The 24,216-nt window shown below is 36.7% G+C and overlaps 1 protein-coding gene across 4 annotated transcripts in view; it reads left to right on the forward strand.

Annotated features, from left to right (window-relative positions):
- The first annotated feature begins 537 nt into the window (after positions 1-537).
- The window catches only part of GLRA2 (glycine receptor alpha 2), a 212,640-nt gene continuing 188,961 nt past the window's right edge, over positions 538-24,216 (forward strand). Inside the window, exons 1-3 of one of the 4 annotated variants that reach the window (XM_004612196.2) lie at positions 538-961; positions 1,154-1,328; positions 3,433-3,566. In XM_004612196.2, coding sequence (XP_004612253.1) covers positions 1,261-1,328; positions 3,433-3,566 — 202 coding nt within the window. In that variant the 5' untranslated portion in view covers positions 538-961; positions 1,154-1,260. Of the gene's footprint in view, positions 962-1,027; positions 1,329-2,204; positions 2,414-3,432; positions 3,567-24,216 lie in introns of those variants that run through there. The other 3 variants (XM_055121710.1, XM_055121711.1, XM_055121712.1) reach the window with 3 other exon arrangements.

A 24,216-nucleotide genomic window follows, 5' to 3' on the forward strand; every position in this document is an offset into this window, starting at 1 on the left:
CAGGAAAAGATTGCTACTGCCCCCTGCTGGTCTACTGTCTTTTTTCATCCGATACAAGTGTGAGTAGACGATGCCAGATGATGTTGAGCTACTGAAGAAAGCTCAGTGGAAAAGGGCTGTTCCTAGTAGAAAGGGACAAAGATCTGTAAGCAACAGGGAACTAAAATGAAACAAAAAAAAACTTAGGGGCAAAACAAGGCATAAAGGGCTTGTAAACTAAATTATGGGTCCTCAAGAACCTTTTTCTGCATTTGGGCTTCTCTATGCCAAAGTAATGTCTCTTTTTAAAAATCAGGACTGCTCTTTTGCCTTCAGTTTCCGCTGAGCAGTAGTGGGACTTCTCACACCCCTTTTATAATTTCTGCACTCCAGAACATGTTCTCTACTTCTCCCAATTTTCCTTCCTCACTTTAGACATCATCCCTGTTTCTTTTCTGCTTCCAACTCCCGTCCCGCCCATCCACGGACAGTCTCCCGTTTCCAGGAGATCGGACCCCAGCCTCTTTGAACCTCTCCGTGTACGCTGACCTCTGGTCTCCCCCGGTACTTATCTCACTCAGTCTCTGAAAGAGCGAGTCGCTCTTTACCTGTGAGCTAGAGCCTGGTCCCCTCTAGAATGCCTCTTCCCGACCCCCGCCCCAAGCGACTGAAAAAGGAAACATGCGCACTTCAGAGCTAGGAGCTGTCCGAGTGCTGAAATTTATAGGCTGGGTAAGATCACGTCTCCGTCTCTTTCTCTAGCCCTCTCATTCCAGCACAGGATCTCAGCTCTTTCGCCCTCTTCTCCCTACCCACTCCGGCGCACAGAGTCCTTTCCCCCGACTCATTTACAACTTCTTTTTAAAAGAGAACATTTTCTAGAGAAAGGAAATTTTCTAAAAAGAACGGACTTAAAACAAAAGCCACCCGACTTCAAGCATGGCATTGTCACCAGCACCCTTTGCGTGGTGATGCTATTAAGGTAGTAGCATTTTTATTATTTTGGAAAAGCAGCGGGAGGGGCGGGGGGGTCCGTCAGTTCTTGGGCTTTGTCTTTCCTGGGCAAAGTGATGGTCTTGAGCACTGATTTGACCTGACCATGATGCCTAGGACTGGTACTTTTTGTTTCTTCTCAGCAAACTGTACAAACCCCAATCTCTTTCTAATTTTCAAGGAAACTAGATTCCTGCCAAATTTTGAACCTGGACAATAGATACTTTGTCCTAGCTCCTTTCTGGACTCATTTGGGGGATATTTTCCACAAGCACCACGGAAACAGGGATGAACCGGCAGCTAGTGAACATTTTGACAGCCTTGTTTGCATTTTTCTTACAGACAAGCCACTTCAGGTAAGTGAAAGGACTTCGCATGCTGATATTTTCCACATGAAAACTGCTTGAAAGAGAATATGTCATGTAATTGTTATCTATTTTTCTATGATCTCAACCATGTTATTTAAATTTTATAGGGGAGAGTTACATTTCTTTTGTTCTTTTAAAAAGCTTAATTATGGTGGGAGAGTGGTAAATTTTCACATAGGCAAGTTTCAAGATGCATAACCCCACTCTCTGCATTTTAACAATGTTCACTGACAATGTGATATGAAGGCAGTCTGATGAGTTGCATGGTCTTTACGTTTCTATATGACAGTGGCTATTCTTTTGCTTTCAAATTCTTCTGGAAGTCCTTTAAAGGGATTATTGGATGCAATGCTTTTAATGTTTTAAGTGACTGGATTAATTTGATAGGAACATGCTGATTTCATATAAAATGTTTTTTAAATTCTAATTCTTAACCAACTTGGAACTTCTATTATATTTCAGCAAGTAGAGGCATACAATTAGGACTACAATTCAGAAAATTTCTCAAAACATCAGAAGCACTTAAAATTTTATTTTACCTCTATATCTACTATTTGGTATACTTGGAAATCGATTGCCTATCAAAATTAAATTAATATAACCTATTTATGGATGCATGAGAAAAAACTTTGCATAATTAAAATAAGTGAAAAATCATGATTTGCAATATTATATTTTCTATCTAATTTACAAAATGCTAAACAATTGACATTATGAAATATCAGATTACCAGTAAGTGAAATAGTCATACTAGTTATACTAATGGCAGAGGGTCTAGGCCAGGATAAAGGTAAGAGATGTTCATACAACAAAGTGTAGGACTCTTCATTTATTTTCACCAAATGTTATGATATTTTTTCACAGAACCAAGAAAAATGGAACATATAGCAGTAATGCTATATGAGTACTGGGAAAACCCACTATGTTCCTTTCAGGTTCACACCTACTATTATGATTAAGAAAAATTGTAGGCTGGGTTTTATTAGAATCATCATCATCATCATCATCTTCATCACCACCACATCATAATCAAATAATATTTGATTAAATCAGATGAATCTGCATATGGGAATGTGAGTATTTTTAGATGATTATATCAATTTTAACTCCTACCAAATGTTTATTTCATCTTTGCACTTACATTTCATACTACTTTGAAAAACTTACGAGAATGTGGTGTTTTCTTGGTGACAGCGGTAATGAAAGTATTTGTTACAAACTGTTGAAAACAAAGCCCATAAAGTGTGTACTTCGGGGAAGAAACTAAGGCAGAAACCAATACCTACATATTGTGAAGGATTTCATTTCACTACAATCAAATAAGCTCTTTTTATAAGCCCTTTAAGAAAACTAAAGATTTGAACATTTTTTCAAATCGTACTTAGTGGTTTTTGATAAACACAAATGACTGAAAAATTCTTTTTTGAAGTTACTTCATTGGCTAGCCAACAATTTCAATGCAAATATATAAATAACAATAGGTAGCATAATCAAAGTATAAACACACTCATTGTCAACCTATTCTAAGTGGAGTTATGTTTCCAAGCAATACTTTTCTTAGGCAATACACTGAAAATTATTAATAGATGACAGCTGAAATAGAATTTAGCAGGTGAGAGAATAAGCATTGAGATAATTAGTAACTGCTTACTTTTTCTGTCCACCTTATTGTGTATTTTTCTTCTAAAAGTAAGATACTTATATAAAGGATTGAATGCTGTGAAACTCTTAAGTCATAAGGAAATTATTTTAAGACAAACATACATTTTTGAAAACCATTTTTCCTGATGACTTTAGACAAAACACCTAGTTTTAGCAATATATATGTAATATCTATAACTGAAAACTATGCACGTTGTATCATCTTTAAACATTTTACAGCTAAAGTTTGGAAACTTTTGAGGCATGACACAGGATTCACATTCGTCAATAGTTAGGGTTAACTGTAGAAATATATAAAATCAGAAGTACGTGATTTTCTTATAAACATGCTAAGTATATTTAACAATACATGGTATTATATATTCTGTGGGCATCAGTTATCAGGTAACAAGAACAGAACTGTTTCTAAAAGAGTTAATGATGTATTTAGGACAACTTTCTGCAAAGACCATGACTCCAGGTCTGGAAAACAACCTTCGCAGACCCTATCTCCCTCAGATTTCTTGGACAAATTAATGGGAAGAACATCAGGATATGATGCAAGGATCAGGCCAAATTTTAAAGGTAGGTTTTTTCCCCTCAAATTAGGTTAAACCTGTTGGAAATCTAGATGTTTGAATACTCTCAAAATATGTTAGGACTTTTTATTATAAAATGGAAACAAGCATTAGTTTGATTTTCATGAACCTTAAACCTGGTTTAAATAGCTCAAATGATACATGTTGCTTTCCATTCTTGAAAACTTTCCTTATGTTATATTCCACAAGGAAAAGTAATGTCAGAAATTATTGCCACATTTTCTATTTTATCGTAAAGAAGAATAGTGCTGGAAACACAGTAAGAGAAAATAATGGAGTTGATTTGTAGGAATGTCTACCAGGGCTCATGTAAGATTCAATGGTTATACCAAAATCTTCATTTTTTATTTTAAATACCTGACCTAAGAGAAGTTTAAATCTCTATTTAAATAAAATAGGTCATTTTACATGCTTTCAAGTCTCAATATTTTTAAATATTGTGAGAAGAGGCTCTAATTGAATCAGAAATGGTTGTTTTCTTGTTTAAATGATCTAATTATGTACATGAAATTAACAAAATTGATCTTAACAACAAAAAGAAAAGAGCAAACAGAATTATGAAGTGCAAAGCATCAAAGATGGTGGATGCCTTCTTTTTCAGTTAGAAGCAAACAAAAAGTTTAGTGTTTTTGCTTAACATTAGAAAATGTTATTAATTAGAATTAGAAATTAATATAATTAGAAATCTGGAAATTATTTCTTATCTACTAGGTGTATGTTTATTCTGAATCAGAAAAAATAAGAACCAATTATCAATAACTGAATTTTGATGTTTTAATTTTTAAATATATTTTAAATGACCATTCAATTTTTATCATGTAACTAAACTTAATATAATGAATTGTGACATGTTTGTTGTATCATATTTAAAAGCCTATGACATTCTAAACATGTAATTATGCTCTGCTTTGGGAAATTTTTGCTTACTACTGAGTTAATTGGGTTGCTTTCTTTGACTTTTGACTAATTTTTATCATTGGTAAATATAAGCATGAAAACTAAATACACCTTTAAATGCAAGACCTCTGAATATACCCAAGTAAGGGTACACTTCATAAAGAAACATATTACAACTCTGAAAATTGTTTTTGATTTATAGAGTATTTCCAAAAGAAATTCTTTGGGGGTCAAAATTTAAATAAAAGTCCTATAAGAAATGAAGGTGAAAGCAAATTTCAATGGGACTGTTCATTCACACATTTTTTCACTTAGTCTTTCACTAACTTTTGAGTTTGAACTATTATAGAACTATAGCCAAGTAATTAACTGCATGCTTTTAAAAGGTGAGAAAAAAAGATTAGTGTGGGTACTAGCACACTTTCAGTGCATAGAAACTTTCAGTGCATAGAAAATGTTACATGAACACTCAAAACATAATAACATAATATAAGATATAATTCATAATATAGAGATAGTTAAGTACTTAATGGTGAAGTACCATTAGAAAGTACAGATTTTTTTCTTTTTTTAAAAAATTTTTATTAGAGAATCACTGTGATATACAGTTACAAACTTATGAACTTTTGTGTTTGCATTTCACTCATACAGTGATCGGTTACCCATCCCTCCACCAGTGCCCATTCTCCTCCACCAATGATCCCAGTATCCCTCTCACCACCCCCACCCCATCCCCTACCACCCCACTCTGCCTCTTCGGCAGGGCATTCTCTTTTGTTCTCTCTCCTTTTGGGCCTTGTAGTGTGCAATAAAGGTATTGAGTGGCCTTCATATTTGGTCTATAGTCTACTTTTAGTTTGTATCTTTCAACCCTAATGGGTCCTCCCAACATCCTCTACTTGGTGTTCCCTTCTCTATCTGAGTTGCCTTTTTCCCCAGCATGTGAGGCAGAAATATGGTGGTGGAAAGGTGTAATAATGATGGGATTGGTGTTTTAATATTAAATGTAATCAAATATTGTGAACTACTTTATAAAATAAAAAATAAAAATAAAACTATTTTAAAAACTTCAAAAAAAAAGAAAATACAGATAATATGTTACAGGATTCTAACAAATGCAAAGATAATTTTCTTTTAAATTATTCAAGGAAAGAGCTTCATAAGAAAGGTCCAAGATGGAAAATTGTTTCAAATTTATAATTTTTAATAATAGGTATTGTTCCTTACTCTCTAGAAATAATTTTTCAAAAGGGGGATAAAAGTGCAAAGAGTAATTGAATGGCCATCTACATTGCCATTGCTACATTTATCACTTAAAATGAGCAACCATTTGCACGCACAGCTATTTTTTCAATTTCCTGAGTATTTCACCTTTTGGAAATGACATTTTTTATTCAATATGCCAAAAACAGTAACAAGTCTCACAATAGAGACATTACTGGTGCCCACTCGAGCAAATTGATGAGCAATGGGATCACAGTGATACAGTGATAAAGGATAAATAAGATGAATATCAGGTATAGCAAAATGTGGCCACGTTTTTGTTTCTATCTATTATATGAATATCTCAGCACAGGATATCTTAAAGACTTATAAGAGGGAAATGAGGTAGATATCACTCTAACCTAATGGATATACTGAGTTTTGTTTTTTTTTGCCCTTTTATTCCCCACTTCAATGAACTCTAATATTCTTTCATATTTCATAAATTTTAGTTAATAATTTCTATCAATATCCAAATCAGAGACTGGAGAGATAGCACAGCGGGTAGGGCGTTTGTTTTGCATGCGGCAGACCTGGGTTTGATTCCTCTGTCCCTCTTGGAGAGTCCCGCAAGCTATCGAGAGTATCCCACCTGCACGGCAGAGCCTGGAAAGCTACCTGTGGTATACTCTATATGCCAAAACCAGTAAAAACAAGTCTCACAATGAAGACATTACTGGTGCCCGCTCGAGCAAATTGATGAACAGGATGACAGTGACAGTGACAGTCCAAACCAGACCTACACTTGCCTTGACTCTCAGGAGGTTGGCTTTCCTGGATGTAAAACATTACATATTATTTCTGATTAATTTCCCCTTGGGCTTTCATGGAATTTTATGTGTCAAATATGGTTATTTGCATTTATGTTTTGTCAACCCACTCCATTCCCATGTCTCTGAGGATAAGGGGGTACCTAATTATACCATATAATGTGGGGGAAAAAAGTCATCCTTTTCACCAGAATACAAAATATATACTGAGAAGGAGGGGGGTATACTAACAAACTATTGAGATTAATGCTTTCAATTAGTAATAATAAAAGACCAGAGTGGAAAGTACTGATAGGGGGATACTCTCAGCATGTTGCTTGGGGTTCATTCCTGTCTATGCTTGGCTGGGGATTGAGCCCAGCTCTTCCACATGCAAAGCCTGAGCACCTGCTGTTGGTCCATGCCCAGCCCAAATGTCTAATTGTTCTTATTCTGGAGTGGTAATGAATACAGAGAATAGAGAGCTCTTCATCATTTAATGATGTTTCAGTGGTGTTTATTTTCAGTGTTTTTAATCTAAGTATGTTTTTACCTCCTGTAAAGAGGAATAATGTTAATTTATTAAAGATGGGAAATGGTTAAGACTGTTGTACACCATATCTTGACATATTATGCATTTTTGACTACGTGCAATTTCATTTTTCACAAAATGTTTTCATTTTCCTATCTATAAAACTGAGGTACTGATAGAAACAAACAAAAAACTGAGGCTAATTAATGGTCACAGGGGTTAGCAAAAATGATCATAACTGAACAGAGGAGAAAGAAAGGAAAGAAAAGCAGGAACTATGTAATGATAAGAGTCTCAAAAGAACAGTGTAGTATATACTGTAGTTGTTGCACTGTAAAATAAGACATTTCAAAACAGCAATAGGTAGAAATGAAGGGTGTTTAGGAAATATGGCTATATCCAGAATAATGACATATGCTTCTCATAAATGCCAAAAGGCAAATTAGCCATGATAACAATATACATGATGGAAATTAGTAGCAAGACATTAGGGAAAGACTTGACCATAAGAATAAAAGCAAGCTGAGGTAAAGAAGATAGCTATTCTTGAAGTCTTATTAAAGATTCAAATATTTCTCAGTTTTCTTTGTTCCCATGTATGTGCAAGGGAATAATTACATGTGTATTACTGCCTTATTGAGAGGTGATTTTTCTCTATACTTTTAAGTTGGTAAAATATTAAATATTCTCATATATATTCCACATCCCTTGTGGGCTCTGCAAGATGTTATAATAGGCATATATACGAGGAAGAAGATGGATGTAAGCTAGGAAAGGGAGCCAGAAATGATTCAGACTTAGGCTCTGTAATTGAGATCCATTCTTAGAAACTATAAGGAAAAAATAGCTTTTCTGATGTGTTGAAGCACACTTGTATAAACAAAGCTATGAGTCAGAGTTGCCAATTGTATTCCATCTATAAGATCCATAGAGACCTAGGCCAGGTCTTGTCAAAACATAAATTTTCAAAATCCTCAGCTTAGATCTTGTTCATTCACAATGACTCGGTTCTGAAACCATGGTAAATGTTGATGCTATGTTAACAGAGAGCTTTTTCCCCAATTGGGTGATCTGTCTCATTGGCAGTTGATTTATCATGGTGTTTTCCCTTTATCCTTTCAAATACACTTTTGTCAGTACTGTATCTTGTAAATTCCACTTTAAGCATTAATCTTTTAAAGAAGCCAAATGAAATGCTCAAACCTGGGTAAAATGCATTAGTTCTGATTCTTTTTCTCCGAAACAAAACCCCTATCTATTTTAATGAAATTTTCTTTGAAACTAAAATTAACTTAGAGTTCTATCCTGTTTCATTGCAATGTGAATAAATAAATTTCACCATAGCATTCATATTGGGACAGGATCTGGGATAGATAATGCCAGTAGATAATTATTCACTCTACTTCTTTGTGCATGCCATGCTCACTAATTTTTTTCCATGTCTGGAGACCTAAATTTGAAAGTGTGATTTGTGACATTAAAACCTACAATTGCATGCAATATGGTTTCTCTCGTTTTCCAAGGAGTTATCATCCTAAAAGGTGTTGCAGACATAAGTAGAAATAAATCTTCTTCTAAGAAACTCTAAGAAGTCTCCAGGTTTATCCCCTTGGAGATTCTCGATCAGTACCCAGTTGAGTAGAGCTCAAGTTCAAACCTTTTCCTTATTGACCTCAATAGGGAGTCTCTGGAGCACAAATATTCATCAGGGACATTTGGAAAGGGTGAGTCTTTCTACTAGTGATAACGCAACCTCGGGATAACTAATTCTTTGATCACTCTGGTAGATATTGACATTAGGTATGCCAACTATGAAGCCTGAGAAAGAGGTAGAATGCTTACATCAGAACCATTTCATTTGCACACAAAGGTAGCAAAAGCATTCAGGCACTTGGAAGAGCACAGCTGTTTTAGTACAGCTCAGTGGAAATGAAGTGGGAGAGAAACTTTCTTTAAGGAAAGGCTAGGAGTAACAAATGGCAGGTCTTTTTATTTTTCAAAGGGTGGTGATGAACATTCTGAATCCATTGGCTGTACCACAGTTTATTTTAGCTCTTGTGTACTGTATGGATACAAGAGCTGAAATACACACTTGCATATTTAAGGCAGCTCCTATGAGCCTATAAAATGCTTGCCAGGGATTTGAGGTGACATCAAGAAGGAAGATGCTCCAATAAATTCATTTTAGTGGAATATGTTTTCCATTCCATGTAGACAGAGTAGATCGATGGAGAGGGTCCTGGAAAATCTAAGTTCACATCCTCATTGGCTCCAGAAAATCAAAGTTCATATCTTCATTCAGTCACTTTTGACAAAAGTTTTCTTTTACTTCTCTCCATTCCTTTACCTACTAGAGCTGAGGTGTTCTGAGAAGCAAATTAAATCACACATATGAATGAGTTATTTTAACCATTGAGATTATTACAAATAATTTGCTTTTTATTATATCTTTGTTGAGTCACTGTGAGATAGACCCTTACAAAGCTGTTCATGATCATATTTCAGTCAGTAATTTGAATTCTTACCATTTGTCCCACTTTTATAAACAACACTATGAATGCTTATCCTCTTTTTTTTGAGGGCGTTATTAGGGTGTGGGAGGAGTATCATACCTGGCAGTATTCAGGGCTTACTCCTGACACTGTGCTCAGTGGTCACTCCTGGCAGTGCTCAGGTGACCAAATGTGCCAAGGATTGAACCCTGGTCATCCCCGTGCAAGGTCAACAATTTACTTCTCTGGCCCTCATTTGACATTTTTTAATGGAAAGATAACAAAAATATTTTAGCATCTTTAAAGTTCTACCAGAGTAACCAGAGCACACATTCACTAAATATGTCTCAGCTGGTTCTATTTTTATTAGTCTTCGGGACTATTTCCAACCTGAAAGGGCTATTTCATATTCCTAAGTATAAAACAAAAAAGGAAGTAGTTTGTGGCGAGGTATTATCTTTATCTGGTTAAATACCATCCCTGATTATTTTCTGAGAATATTTTTTCAAATTAAAAGATATAGACGCTACAACTTAACCTGGTCTTACCAAACAAGGCCCTAAATTTAACTAAAAGTAACACAGCTGCCATTTTTACTGTATTTTCTTGTTCAGTACTGCAGTTTCAAGGGTCACTGCATGAATATACTAAATTTATTTCCAATTTTAGAATAAGTATTTTATGGGGAACATTTGGTGTCTACAACATGGCAGGGTAAGTGCACTGGAAATGGAAGCCCATAATTTAGCTTTTGAAAAAGTATTGCATTGCGCTTTGGTTGATTCTGGGTCACTTCATATCCTCAATTTTCATGATTGAAAATAACCTAAACATTTCATTCTGGATTCTATAGTGCTTGCGATTCCTCCACATCCTGAAGAACATAAGTATATTTTACTGACAATCCATGGCTTTATTTTTAAAAGGAGAGAATAGAATCAATTTAAGAGTATTTCAATACTTAATGACTGCACATAATAATGTGTGCAGTTAGAATTATCAGTTTTAGAGAAAATAGTTATTGAATTCTTTCTTGGGGTTGTGTGTATTTTAGTTGTTTTCTTGGACCAGATGTGTTGGGGATTGTGTATTAAAAAATGAAAACATAACTGGATCAAGTTTCTTTACAATGGGGTCTTTAGAAGCCTTCTGGGTTCTCCATGACCCAAGAGGCTGTCCTGACCATAGCATGCTGATTTCTTTTTTTTTTCTTTTTGGGTCACACCCAGCGATGCTCAGGGGTTACTCCTGGCTTTGCACTCAGGAATTACTCCTGGCGGTGCTTGGGGGATCATATGGGATGCCGGGGATCGAACCCGGGTCGGCCACGTGCAAGGCTAACGCCCTACACGCTGTGCTATATCGCTCCGGCCCCTGATTTCTTTTTTGAAAGGACTAATCTAGAGACTTGTGACTGATGCCTGAATCCACTAAGGGAAGAATGTAAGCAAGGTGCATATGTTCCTTAAATGGCACTCTTGGTTTGTTGAAGCAGTCAATTATTCTACAACTATTCACTGGGCACTTACTATGTGCCAGGGATCATAAAAAAAGGTATATGTATAAAATATAATTCCTGCCTTTATATCATTTTAGTTAAAGTAAATAATGAGACCAATATGAGAACAAAATGAGACTACCTTATACACATAAAATAGCTGATATATAATGTAGCAAATTTTATAAAGAATAAAAATAATATATTTAATGCTATAAAATGTCTTGCTATCAGGCACTATAATTTAGAGTGGCATGGCAGTGGTAGAAGTGTGAGTCGAGTAGGGGTGGTAAAGATTCAAAAGATGCTTTGATCAATTAGTTTCTTGCATCTTTCAAATAATATTTACCTTTTTTGCATTATGAGGACTTTAACTTTTTATTTTTACACACTTTCTTTTTTGTATAGCTTAATTAACTTGGTTATGACAGTGTTAAAATTTATGATTTTGATGTACAAAGTTAGGCTGGAGTGATAGCACAGTGGTTAGGGCGTTTGCCTTGCACGTGGCCGACCCGGGTTCAATTCCTCCATCCCTCTAAGAGATCCTGGCAAGCTACCAAGAGTATCCCGCCCACACAGCAGAGCCTGCCAAGCTACCTGTGACGTATTAAGTATGCCAAAAACAGTAACAACAAGTCTCACAATGGAGATATTACTGGTCTCAAGCAAATCGATGAGCAAAGGTATGATAGTGATACAGTGATACAGTGATGTACAAAGTTATGTCTTTTCACCACCCAAATGCCCAAGACCTTCTACCACTGTCTTTGCTATTTCCTCCCTTTCCACCACTCCCCCATTTCTTGGTAATCTCATTTTTATAATCCAAAGGGTGTGATGCTGGAATTATATGTTCAGGAAACTATCATTGACTGTACTGTGAGGTCAATAGCACATTAATATAATGATGGAACTATTTTTTGTTTGGGGGCCACATCCAGTGAAGCTCAGTGGTTAATCCCAGCATTGCATTCAGAAATTACTCCTGGTAGTGCTCAAGGGACCCTATGGGATGCCAGGTATTAAACCCAGGTTGATGTATGCAAGGAAATTGCCCTACCCACCGTGCTATGGCTTTGGCCCCAAGAAACATTTTTAAATGTGGAAATTCAATAGGCAAGTATTACACATTTGACTAAATAAGTTTTGTGTTTTCTGGGTTTTTTTTGTTTTGTTTCATATTTGTTTGGGGGCCACACTGGGCTTTGTTCAGGGCTTACTTCTGTCTCTGTACTCAGGAATCATTCCTGACAATGCTTGGGGACCATATGGGATGCCGGGGATCGAACCCAAGTTGGCCATGTGCAAGGCAGATGCCCTACCCGCTGTACTATCGCTCTAATCCATCTGTTTTTCTTTTTTTTTTTCTGATGGGAGTATGTGTCAAACTTTCTTGAGGAAAACCAATACTCATCCATGCACTGTCAAAGCAATAAAATAAACATATAGCATGGAAAACCATACATGGGCACAAAAACAGCATGTAAGACTTTCACATCTATATATTGGACTCTACATACAATCTTTATTTTATAAGCAATGATTAAGTGCTTATCATCTTCTAGGCACCATATAACTTGCTAAATATACAGTGGTAAATAAATATTTAAATTTTTAACTGTAAGTTCTCGCTTCAGTAATATCTGTAATCTAATTTGTAAATTGGATACTGCAGCATCCAGTATCTTCATGGGAACATAATGACACATTCGAGTGGGGTGTGAGAGAGCATGGGAAAGCATCCTTAAAGGGACAGTTGTAGGATTCTGGCAGTTTCAAAAGCAAACCTGAAGAAACACAGAAGCAGCCAGTTACCAGGGCCCTGAGCACATGGGCTATACAAGGAGGCCTCCTCATAGGACTCTTGTCATAGCTGGGAAAATGCCGGAGAATAAATACTCTGACCTCACCTTCCTCCTACTTCTAATTTTCTTGGGAGTCGCTTACTGGACAAAATTCAACTAGAAGTCAGAGGGCAAAAGGATTGTTCTCACAGATGAAAACCTGGAAGGTCAGTTTCCTAGAGTGCAAAGAAGAGAAAAGAGAAGAGGTTGTCTCGGTAGAAATAGAAGCACTTCTACAGAAGCGTCACCCTTAACTTCAGGCAGCTAAGTGCATATCTCCAAAACTAATGATCCATGTAGAAAGCCTTCATTCATCAGTTTGGGAAAAAAAAGCAAAGTGAGAAAGTAGTATCATTTGGATATACTTTCCCAAAGATCAGTGTTACTCAAAAATTGGAGAAGAGGGAGAGTGGAAGATAATGGAATATGATAGTTCTCTCACTCAAATGGACAACAGGAAGAAGCCTGCTCAATGAACTAGTGCATATAGTTGCTAAGACCCCACAAAAATCTCCAGGCACACCTTGTGGGGTGTATTGTGGGCTCAGGTTTGAGTATAAGACTTAATATCAAATTTCTAGTGCAGCATTTCTGAGACAATCTTTTTCTCTGTGCCCTTGTGTTTTACACAGAGGAGAAGAAGATTGTTAGAAGCAAATAAATAAATAAATAAATAAATAAAGGACCCAGGCTAAGTGTTGCATTTACCTTGCTAATAGTATTTTCAGCAAGATATGTTTCCAGAAAATAGCAGGTCTGCGGATCAGTTGCTTGTTTTACACTCCTTGGCTGGCTTAATTACTGCACCTGAAATATAGTCATGTAGCATAGTAATTCAGCTACATTAAGCAAACCCTATAACCACTTCTCCACATAATTTTTCTTTCACTTTTAAAACCCAAGTGTACACAGAAAGTAATATATTTTATCTCTTTTAATTTATTTACACTTAAATACTTCAGGATGCTGGTTTACAAGAATCACTTCATGTACAAAGCAGTTGAGATTTCTTTTATCAATAAAGCTTTCTCTTAGAAAAATCATTCTTTGCCCCAAGCATTATACTCAAAAAACAAGGGGTCTGTTTATTTAGCACTAAACTGTAAAGTCTCTGAAACATAAATTATATATACATTTGTAAAGCTGGTCACATAATAATCACTCCAGTTAGATGATGCCATTCAATATATTTATAAATATATAGTAATGTTCACAAAGATTTCTAATATTCTTACATTGTCCTTTCAATTATTCTCATTTTATTGCTTGAGTATTGCATAGACCATATCAAGGTGATAGATTTAGGATTTAATATTTAAAAAATTAGCGACCTACCACATGTGTTAATCAAACCAACTTTTTTTTTTAAAATAGAAAAACACTGCTTTAGGAACAACTGAGAATCCAATTATAGATATGCAAACCTGGACTCTGCTCTAGAATTGCTGAAGGATGGAATCTGAAAACAATGACAAAATCAAGCTCACAGTTCAGGAACTAAAAGACTGTGATCAGATTTTTTTTGGTCCTGGTATCTGAATGAAAATGTCTTGCTAATAGTATTTTCAACAAGATACAGTGTACTTGTTTTTACCTTACCAAATAATGTGCAAGAAGTGGGGTTGAAATCTGCAAGAGAAAAAAAAACCAATTTTATACTCATGAAGCCTAGTTTTAACTCCAACTTTTCAGCTGTGACCTGAAGCAAGCAGCCTAACCTCTCTGGGAATGGTCCTTGTCAAATCCAAAATAAAGAATATAGCAACGATGTTTCTCTGTCATACAACCTTTATGGTCCCTGGACTTTATAGTCTAAATTAATACAGATGGGCATTTCCTTTGTAAATTATTGATTCACCCACAAAAAAGCATGAATGCATCTAATTTTACTAGAGAATTGGGCTCTCCCCAGAGAAAGTGTTAATTTTGTCTAGATTATTTTTTTGCAATTGTTAGTATCTTACTGCAGCTCCTACTTATTATTTTAAGGACGATCATTATTCTCTGGAAAGACTAAACATTTATGAAGGGATTAGTGAAGAAATTGGCTATTTGATATTTTTTGTATTGTAACTTCAATACAGATGGCTTCTGAGGGAAGTAACTACCTTTACTTTAGCACCTGGCCAAATGCTCTTAGTCAGATTAAAGGCTCAAAATGCAAAATAAGGGAAAAAACACAATACCAAAAAAGGGGTGGGAGGAGGAAAAAATATGCCTGCCATAGAGGCAGGTTAGGAGACCGGAGGGAACATGGGGACACTCGTGGAGGGAAGTGGACACTGGTTATGGGACTAGTGTTAAATATTAAACACCTGAAACTGAATCATGAATAACATTGTAATTTTGTAATTGACAGTGATTCCATTAAAAAAACTTTAAAAAAATGGGAAATTCTGCTAAATAGCCTCTAAGAGTCTTAATATCCATTCTGATATTTGATTAAAAATAGTAAAAAAATTAAAATATTTAAAAATTTTTCACACAGGAGCCTACCTTATACTCATTTAATCACAGAATATTTAAAACTTGTAACTTTCTGGGTAATTGGTATTTTGGGAATACACTTTATAAATTGTGGTCTTGACAAATCCATTAACCTCAAAAGAAACTTGCTTTGAAAACATATGATGATGTAGAACTTAAACACACAAAATATGATTACCTGCTAAAAAGATAGCATTTCTAAGAGTGAAGATGTCTCTGAATCCAGTAATTAAGAAATTAATTTTAGTACATGGTCAGCATCAGTATTCCAAAGTCACAAGAAAATTACTCTCCAAGTTAAACAATTATTTCAAGCTGTTTATCTCCTACATTATTTCCATAAATACAGTGAATTTTGAGAAAACAAACATTAAGACAAAAATTAGTCACTGCAACAAAGTACTTTGATCTGATAATCACATTCTGTTTTAGCCTATGAATCTTGAATACTGAGTAACAAGTGCACATTCATACAAGTAATCTTGAACTAAAGATATTTCATCAAGACATGACTAAATTTTGTACATGTATGAGAATTTCCTTTCAGACTGCCATCTTTTTTTCAGGCAGTTCCCAAAGCTCTATTAGTCTTGTGGCTTACCACAACTTTGACTAAACTGTTTTTGTTTTCTTTTTTGCTTTTTGGGTCACACCTGGTGATGCTCAGGGGATACTCCTGTCTTTGCACTCAGGAATTACTCCTGGCGGTGTTCAGGGGACCATATGGGATGCTGGGAATCAAACCCGGGTCGGCTGCATGCAGGGCAAACGCCCTACCCACTGTGCTATTGCTCTAGCCCCTGATTAAACTGTTTGTAGAGAACTTTTTCCTATCAGTTATTTGAAATAAAATTTAAAAATTGAATCTCTAGCAACTAATTTGAAAATTTAAATTATCCAATTCTTATCTAGATTATTTGTACAGGTGTAATATAAAGGTTTTCATTTATGGGGGCCAGAGCGATAGTACAGCAGGCAGGGCGTTAGCCTTGCATGCGGCCGACCTGGGTTCGATCCCCAGAATGCCATAGGGCCTCCTCAGCACCGCTAGGAGTAATTCCTGAGTGCAGAGCCAGGAACAACCCCTGAGCATCGCTGGGTGTGACCCCCAAAAGCAAAAAAAAAGAGTTTTCATTTATTTGTATTAAATATATACTAAGTTGGTCCATTCAAAATTGATGTATAGTTAATATTTAGATACACAAATTCAAGGAAAACTATTGAATTCTTATCTATAAGTACAGAAAAAATGTCTGAAAAACATCACTAATACTGATATCTCTAAATATAGGCTGATAGTTTCTTTATTACTAGCTTTCCATCCATGCTTGTTTTTAAAATAAGTATGATTTTCCTTGTTAGTATTTCAGAGTTAGAGGAAAATACACAGAAAAAAGTAAGGAGTGGAAAATACTAAAGCTACCTTTGACTTAGTGGCTCCTGATCTATGTTATTTTATTTCATATAGTAGATGAAGGCATATTTATGACCGAGCCACCACACAATTTTCTATTAAATAAGTCCATTAATTGAAATTTGTTTCAAACTATTATCAGTGATGGCATTAGCACTGTTGATATGCACATAGCACTGCTGATGTTCTATCCACATCCCACAGATAATGGAATATCAATTTTAAGCTTTTATAGTAACTGAGGGTTAGCAGTCTGAAATACACTTTACTGTGAGGAGGAACGAAGTGAAAATCAACTATAACAAAGTTATTTAGCATGCATCCTGGTTTTTCCCTCTGTCTCCAGATTTTGTTTTGTATAGCCTGGATGCCTGATTAAGATTTCTGGTGATCATCTGCTTCTGATATTACTACTGCTTTTCCATTTATAGTTTGCAGGCCATGGCATTACATATTACTGGGGTAGCGGAGGTGGCTTTGCTGAATCCTAACTTACAAATGCCATGGAATACAAACAAAGAATAGCATTTTCTACAGAATTTTGAGATTTGTTTGCAGAATGAAAGAGATCATTTCTTTCCAAGATACAAAAGTTTAAGAGACCAACGCTGTTTGAAAGGAAATTTCACATAGGCCCAGTGCCATACTTGATGAATAGGAAGTCCTGGTCCTCTTAAACTTTCCACTTTTTTTTTCAGGGAAATTTTTATAGGTAAAATGCCACTCTGCTTGATCTGTCTAAAGTTTGAGGTCATAGCTTGTTGGCGATAAACAGTATATTAATCTGTACTTATTTCTTCTGCAATAGCCCTATTTAATTTTCTGAAATTAGTGATCACTTGTCACTCTGTGACAAGTGGCATTTTTTATCTAATCCTTCTCAAACTAGTCCTATGTCATCAGAAATATGATACTTTAGCTCTCAAAAAAATAGAAGCAATTACCCACAGGGTGGGATCTGTGTTCCTTCAATTTCTTCCAAGTTCCTATAGTTCCAATACTCACATTTGATTTTTGTGCGCATATGCCTCATTTAAGCTCATCCTTCACTCAAATCTTTTGAGCAAATATTCCCACTTAAAACCCAGCAGGCAGCTTCCTGTTCTATTGATCTCCTGATGCCAACCAAGTGTACAACATGCTGGGCTTTCAGCAACGGGTACAACTTTGCGACTTTGGGCAAATGTCCCAACGCCCATTTCAAAAAAAGGAATTTCCTTAGCAGAGAGAATATACTTCTCCACAGGAGAACATTCCATATTTCTACATGTCACCCAGACTCTGCAAATAGCATAATTATACACATATTTCCAATTTTCTGCCTCCTTTGTGTAGGGTCCTTGGGTAAGGAGTTTTCCATAGTTATCACTTGAACTGAGTTCATTTTTAATATGTCATTGTGTGCCTTCTACTGGTGTAGAAATTTTTATGGAGCTCAGTAGAAGTGAATTGACAGGTGAAACTTCCATAATTGAGCAAGGAGTATTTCACCACAGGACCTTTCTCATAATTTCATATTCTGAAATATACCAATGATTAAATGAGAATTTAGAGCAGATTCTAATAATAAATGCCATGATAAACTGTATGTAAAGTCTCGAAAAAGCAAGTTGAGAGCAAGTGAGCAAGTGGGCAAGTGAGATCCCTTCGGTGACTTCCTCTATACATTTCTGAATAAGTGAACTGCTTCGGCAATGAAGCAAAAGCAGTTGAAGGTATTAATAGAAAGTGCCCATCAGTGACATCGTATAGTATGCTATAGAAACTGCAGAATAACACCTTTGAAAAAAATTATTGACTTCTGAGGAGCAATGTGGCAGATGCAAAGAAATATAAAGTGGACAATAAATAGATCCTAAAGGAAAGCTAAGATCAAAAATAGCTTTCTTACTTTTTTTATTTTAGAAAATCCATACTGCAGCTGCTCTGGGGTGCCTGATTGGCCATATCTTTATCGGAATACACAGGAAAGGCAAACTGAGCTGTCAACCAAGGGAATGCAGTACTCAGAACACTAGCATTCTCCATGTCCTGGGTCATTTATGACTCTTGAAATGCTCCTGAGACTTTTTATCTTGTCAACACAAAGTTCATATGTCTTCATGTAGCTTACAAGGGCTTTTATATCTGATTCCTACCCATATCTGTCTGAGGTTGGGTTTCCAAAAAGAGAGTGACTTTTGAAAGATAAGTGGGTAGGTCAAGGAGCCATTTAATAGAGCGACGGAATCAGACAATATGGGGGAAAACCCAACAAACAGAGGGCGGGGTCAGTCTGCTACCTCAAGGGAAGTAGGAAGGAAAAACTATGCCCTAGAACTTCCCTGACTGAAGACAGGGGAGCTGGCCTTTATGGTTTTCTTTTCTTGTCATTTTCCCCTAGGGCATTTATTAGGTAAAACTGTCCAAAGGAAGTGTTGAGATGCGTAGGGAAATCTATCCCTGAACTCTCTTCTGGTACAGGTAGAAAGAGTACAGTAGGTCCAGTATGTGAAAGACACTTGTACTGGTAACTGGAAGCAAAATTACATCAAGGGACAAGCATAAAAATCGCAAACAAGATTCAAGGACCCTGAGTGGAGCATTGAGTTATCTATTTGAATATAAGCGTTTCACATCTCTAGACAGGCTTCTCCCCCTCCCCCTGTCCAGCCTCAATGTCCCATGCCAAAGTTCTCAAACTCATTGCTTTTGGTGGATTACACTTTATTATTTATTTCACTGATTTTATTTATTTTTTAAATTTATTTTTAAATTAGTGAGTCACTGTGAGGGTACAGATACAGATTCACACATTTTCGTGCTTGTTTTTCCCTCATGCAATGTTCGAGAGCCCATCCCGCAAACAGTGTCCATTCTCCACCACCAGTGAACCCAGGATCCCTCCCACCCCCCAATCCCATCCCCCCCACCCCACCCCACCTCTGTGGCAGGGCATTCCAATTTGTTCTCTCTCTCTCCTTTTGGATGTTGTGATTTGCAATAGGGGTATTGAGTGGCCATCATGTTCAGTCTCTAGTCTACTTTCAGCACGCATCTCCCTCCCAGCACAGGATCTCCAATCACATTTTACTTGGTGTTCCCTTCTCTACGTGGGATGACTTTCCCCCAACATGTGAGGCCAGCTTCCAAGTTATGGAGACAGCCTCCTGGTATTATAGACTACTATTCTTGGGTATTAGTCTCCTACTCTGTTATTTTATATTCCACAGATGAGTGCAATGTTTCTATGTCTGTCCCTCTCTTTCTGGCTCATTTCACTTAGCATGATACTTTCTGTGTTGATCCACTTATATGCAAAGTTCATGACTTCATCTTTTCTAACAGCTGCATAGTATTCCATTGTGTAGATGTACCAAAGTTTTTTTAACAGTCATCTGTTCTCGGGCACTCGGGTTTTTTCCAGATTCTGGCTATTGTAAACAGTGCCGCGATGAACATATAAGTGCAGATGTCATTTCGACTATACTTTTTTTGTTTCTCCAGGATATATTCCCAAAAGTTGTATTGCTGGATCAAATGGAAGCTCAATTTCTAATTTTGTGAGAAGCGTCCATATTGTTTTCCAAAGGGGCTGGACCAGTTGGCATTCCCACCAGCAGTGTAGCAGGGTCCCTTTCTCCCCACATCCTCTCCAACAGTGGTTGCTTTTGTTCTTTTGGATGTGTGTCATTCTCTGTGGTGTGAGGTGGTAACTCATGGTTTTTTTGATCTGCATCTCCCTGATGACTAGTGATGCAGAGCATTTTTTCGTGTACCTTTTAGCCATTCGTATCTCTTGGAAAATTTTCTGTTCATTTCTTCGGCCCATTTTCTGATGGGGTTGGATGTTTTCTTCTTGTAGAGTTCAACCAATGCTTTATATATCCTTGATATCAACCCTTTATCGGATGGGTATTGGGTGAATATCCTTTCCCATTCTGTAGGTTGCCTTTGTATTCTGGTTACTGTGTCTTTTGTGGTGCAGAAGCTTCTTAGTTTAATGTAGTCCCATTTGTTTGTCTCTTTCTACTTGATTGCTTAGTTCCATGTCATCTTTGAAGGTACCTTTAGCTTCAATATCGTGAAGGGTTTTACTGACCTTGTCTTCGATATACCTTATGTATTGTGGTCTGATGTTGAGGTCTTTAATCCATTTTGATCTGATTTTTGTGCATGGTCTCAGGTCGAGGTCTAAGCCCATTCCACTTTAATTTCCCCTCACCATGCATGCCTTTTGACCAGCTTAACTAACATCTACTCCTCCTACAAACTTCAGCACCAATATGAAGTCCTCTGGAAAATCCTCCCAGTAAATACTGTCCATCCTCTCCTAAATTTTCACTTCAGCATTTTTCTTTTTTCTTTATAATTTTGATTTTTGGGTCACACCTGGCAATACATAGGAGTTACTCCTGGCTTTGCACTCAGGAATTCCTGGCAGTTCTCAGGGGACCATGTGGGATGCAGGGAATCGAACCAAGGTCAGCTGCGTTCAAGGCAAACACCCTACCCACTGTGCTATCGCTCCAGCCCCTCCATCATTTTACTTGTTATTGGCTGCTTCCATTTATACTTCTCTTCTAGACTAGTTCAAAGAGGCTAGAGATTGGGTTCATCTCATTGTCCACTGTACTTTTCACTTGTGAGTATGTGTACATCCAATAAAAGATATGCCAGATGCATACAAAAAGTCATATATCAATTGTAAATCTGAAAATCTGCCACTAATGCAAACTTGATGTTTAAAAAATGAACTGAAACAATGAATTGCTATCTACTACTAGTTGTAACTTTTTTATTAAGCATTTTGCCCACATTCTAGAATGTGATTACTGACCACATTTCTCAGAAGAGAAAACAGCTGGTGTTTCTTTTACCATTTTTGTTAGTGGAAAAAAGTTAATTTGATACAAGACGGGACTTAGACCACCGCTATGTTTGCAGACTCATAAATCCTTGGATGGAGAGGGAGTAGGTCACTAGAGAGCGAGGACAACACTCATTGTCATCCTGCAATATTTACTTTACTAAATGTGTTCTTAACATAGTTGTCCTATTATAGGCACAGTTTAATGTATCTTTGAACCTGATGTTTTTGTGTACTTCCTGTATCAGTTGAAGCTTAATAAACATTTAATGTTCACTACGTGGACTGGAGCGATAGAACAGCAGGTAGTGTGTTTGCCTTGCATGCAGCTGATGCGGGGTCAACTCCTTCATCCCTCTCAGAGAGCCCGGCAAGCTACCAAGAGTATCCGTCCACATGGCAGAGTCTGGTAAGCTACACGTGGTATATTTGATATGCCCAAAACAGTAACAACAAATTCCACAATGGAGACGTTACTAATGCCCGCTCAAACAAATCAATGAACAACAGGATGACAGTGCTACAGTGCTATGTGAATTCATTCACATATATCAAGCATTTACTATGCACATGGTTCTGTGCTACACACATGTAGAAGAAATTTTAAAGGGGAGGTTTTAACTTGTGAGCATTCTTATCCCCAGCTTTTCTAGCCCATCTCCTTCTATTTACCAATATTCCATTGCCAACATCCCATTTATTTAATTTTTTTTAAAAATCCACTTTATTTTTGAGTCCCAAATATGCAACAGCAAGTCTGGTGACATAAAATTCAGACAAATATAATCCACTGGTCTTAACCAACTCTCCTGCTTAGTGCCTGAAGTGCAGTAAAGGACTGAAGCAACAGTAAGAGGATAAAGCACTTCTTTGCATATGGCTAACTTGTGTTTGCATCCCATGTGGTACCCAGAGTCCTGTGAATTGATTCCTGAGAACAGAGCCAGAAATAATCCCTGAATACTTCCAAATGTGGCCCCCAAACAAGAAACAAAATCACTGCACTCAAATAAAATTTATTGTTAATATTAGACATTCCTGAATTATCAGTAAGTTTTAACTGTTAAAGGTAGTATTGGATTCATTTCAAGGTTATATGTCTTCCTTCAAACCAGTGAGCCTGTGGTTAATTCTCTAAAATTTTTCCCCTGCGCCTAAACTTTCAGCTTCATAAAATAATTAAGAATGTTTCTCAAGGTGTAGGATTCTCACAGATTATGAGTGGGAGAGACAATTACAGCAAGCCATAAGTCTCCACCAAGTCTGTAAGGCCCAAATAAAGCACCTACCAACCACGAATGATGACTGTTGTATTTCTCTGGAGAGTCCTTGATGTATAGATATGTGAGAACTCAGTCTACAGAGAAGAAAAAGAAGTAGTTCTAGGCTTCATAAAGAGATAATTTAATTGGGTCTTGAGGAAAATATTAGGCATTCAAAGACAATTCCATAGAAAAGTTCAAGGTAACTCTTCATATCTGCAAAGAAGATGGCAAGTGTGAGGGAATAATAAAAAAAATCAGTGAAGTTAAAAGAAATAAAAGGAAGAAAAATGATAGAAGATAAAGATAGGAAGTATAGTTAGTTAGCCAGGTTCTACCAAGATTAAGATGTAACCACAGAATGAACTGGGGAAATAGGTCAAAGGGCTGGAGTGCTTAAACTTCATGTAGGAGGCCCACGTCTGATCTCTGATACCATATGATCCCCCAAGTGCTGAGCTGGTAGAATTTCCTGAGCACAGCTGGATATGGTCCCAAAACAACCAAAATTTTAACCTTGGGTAGCAGGAAAGAAAGAAACGTTACAAAGAGGAGAGATAGCAATGTAAGATGTGCTTTCTAAACTGATAACTCAAGAGTTCTTTGGAAGGATCTATTAGAAAGGTGAGATACAAGTGTGAGGATAATCACCCTTAATTGATAAAAGATGAAAGTTTGGGTTTGGGCTGTGTGAATGGGATTAGAAATCATAGGTTAGATTAACACCTTAAGGTCAAGTTGCATTGGAGAAGATAAGAAAGACACAAAAGGAGTACTTGTTGATTCAAGGTTCTAGGTTAGGTAACTGAGCAGGTGGTGTTTACTCAAACAAGAGATGTAAAAGGATGCTGCTAAGGGAGTAAGGCAATAAACTCAGATGTAGCCATCTTACACTTGCAATGTAAGGTTGCAATGATTGTAACAGATTCACAAATATGTCCCATCTGCAATCAAATATGGTGTACTGGAACCAAGAAGAAATGTCAGGGCTAGAAGTAATCAGATCATGACAGTTTTAATTAGGACACTCAGTGAAAATTTGTAGAATGAATAGAGAAAAATAAGGATGTGACTTCCATAACATGAACATTGAATAAGTAGGGCTAGGATAAGGACTAAACAAGAAAACTGGATAAGTGTTAAAAAAAACTGGAAGAGAATTCAGGAAAGATAGAGACATTGATGTTAAGGAAAGAGAGATTACTTTTGAGGGGGGCACACCCGGCGATGCTCTGGAGTTATTCCTGGCACTATACTCAGGATATAGTATAGTTATGTTTGGAAGTGCTCAGGGGACCATATGGGAAGACTGAGATTGAACCCAGGTTGGCTGTGTGCAAGGCAAG

Source organism: Sorex araneus, chromosome X, assembly GCF_027595985.1.
Source record: "Sorex araneus isolate mSorAra2 chromosome X, mSorAra2.pri, whole genome shotgun sequence".
NCBI classification, from domain to species: Eukaryota; Metazoa; Chordata; class Mammalia; order Eulipotyphla; family Soricidae; genus Sorex; species Sorex araneus.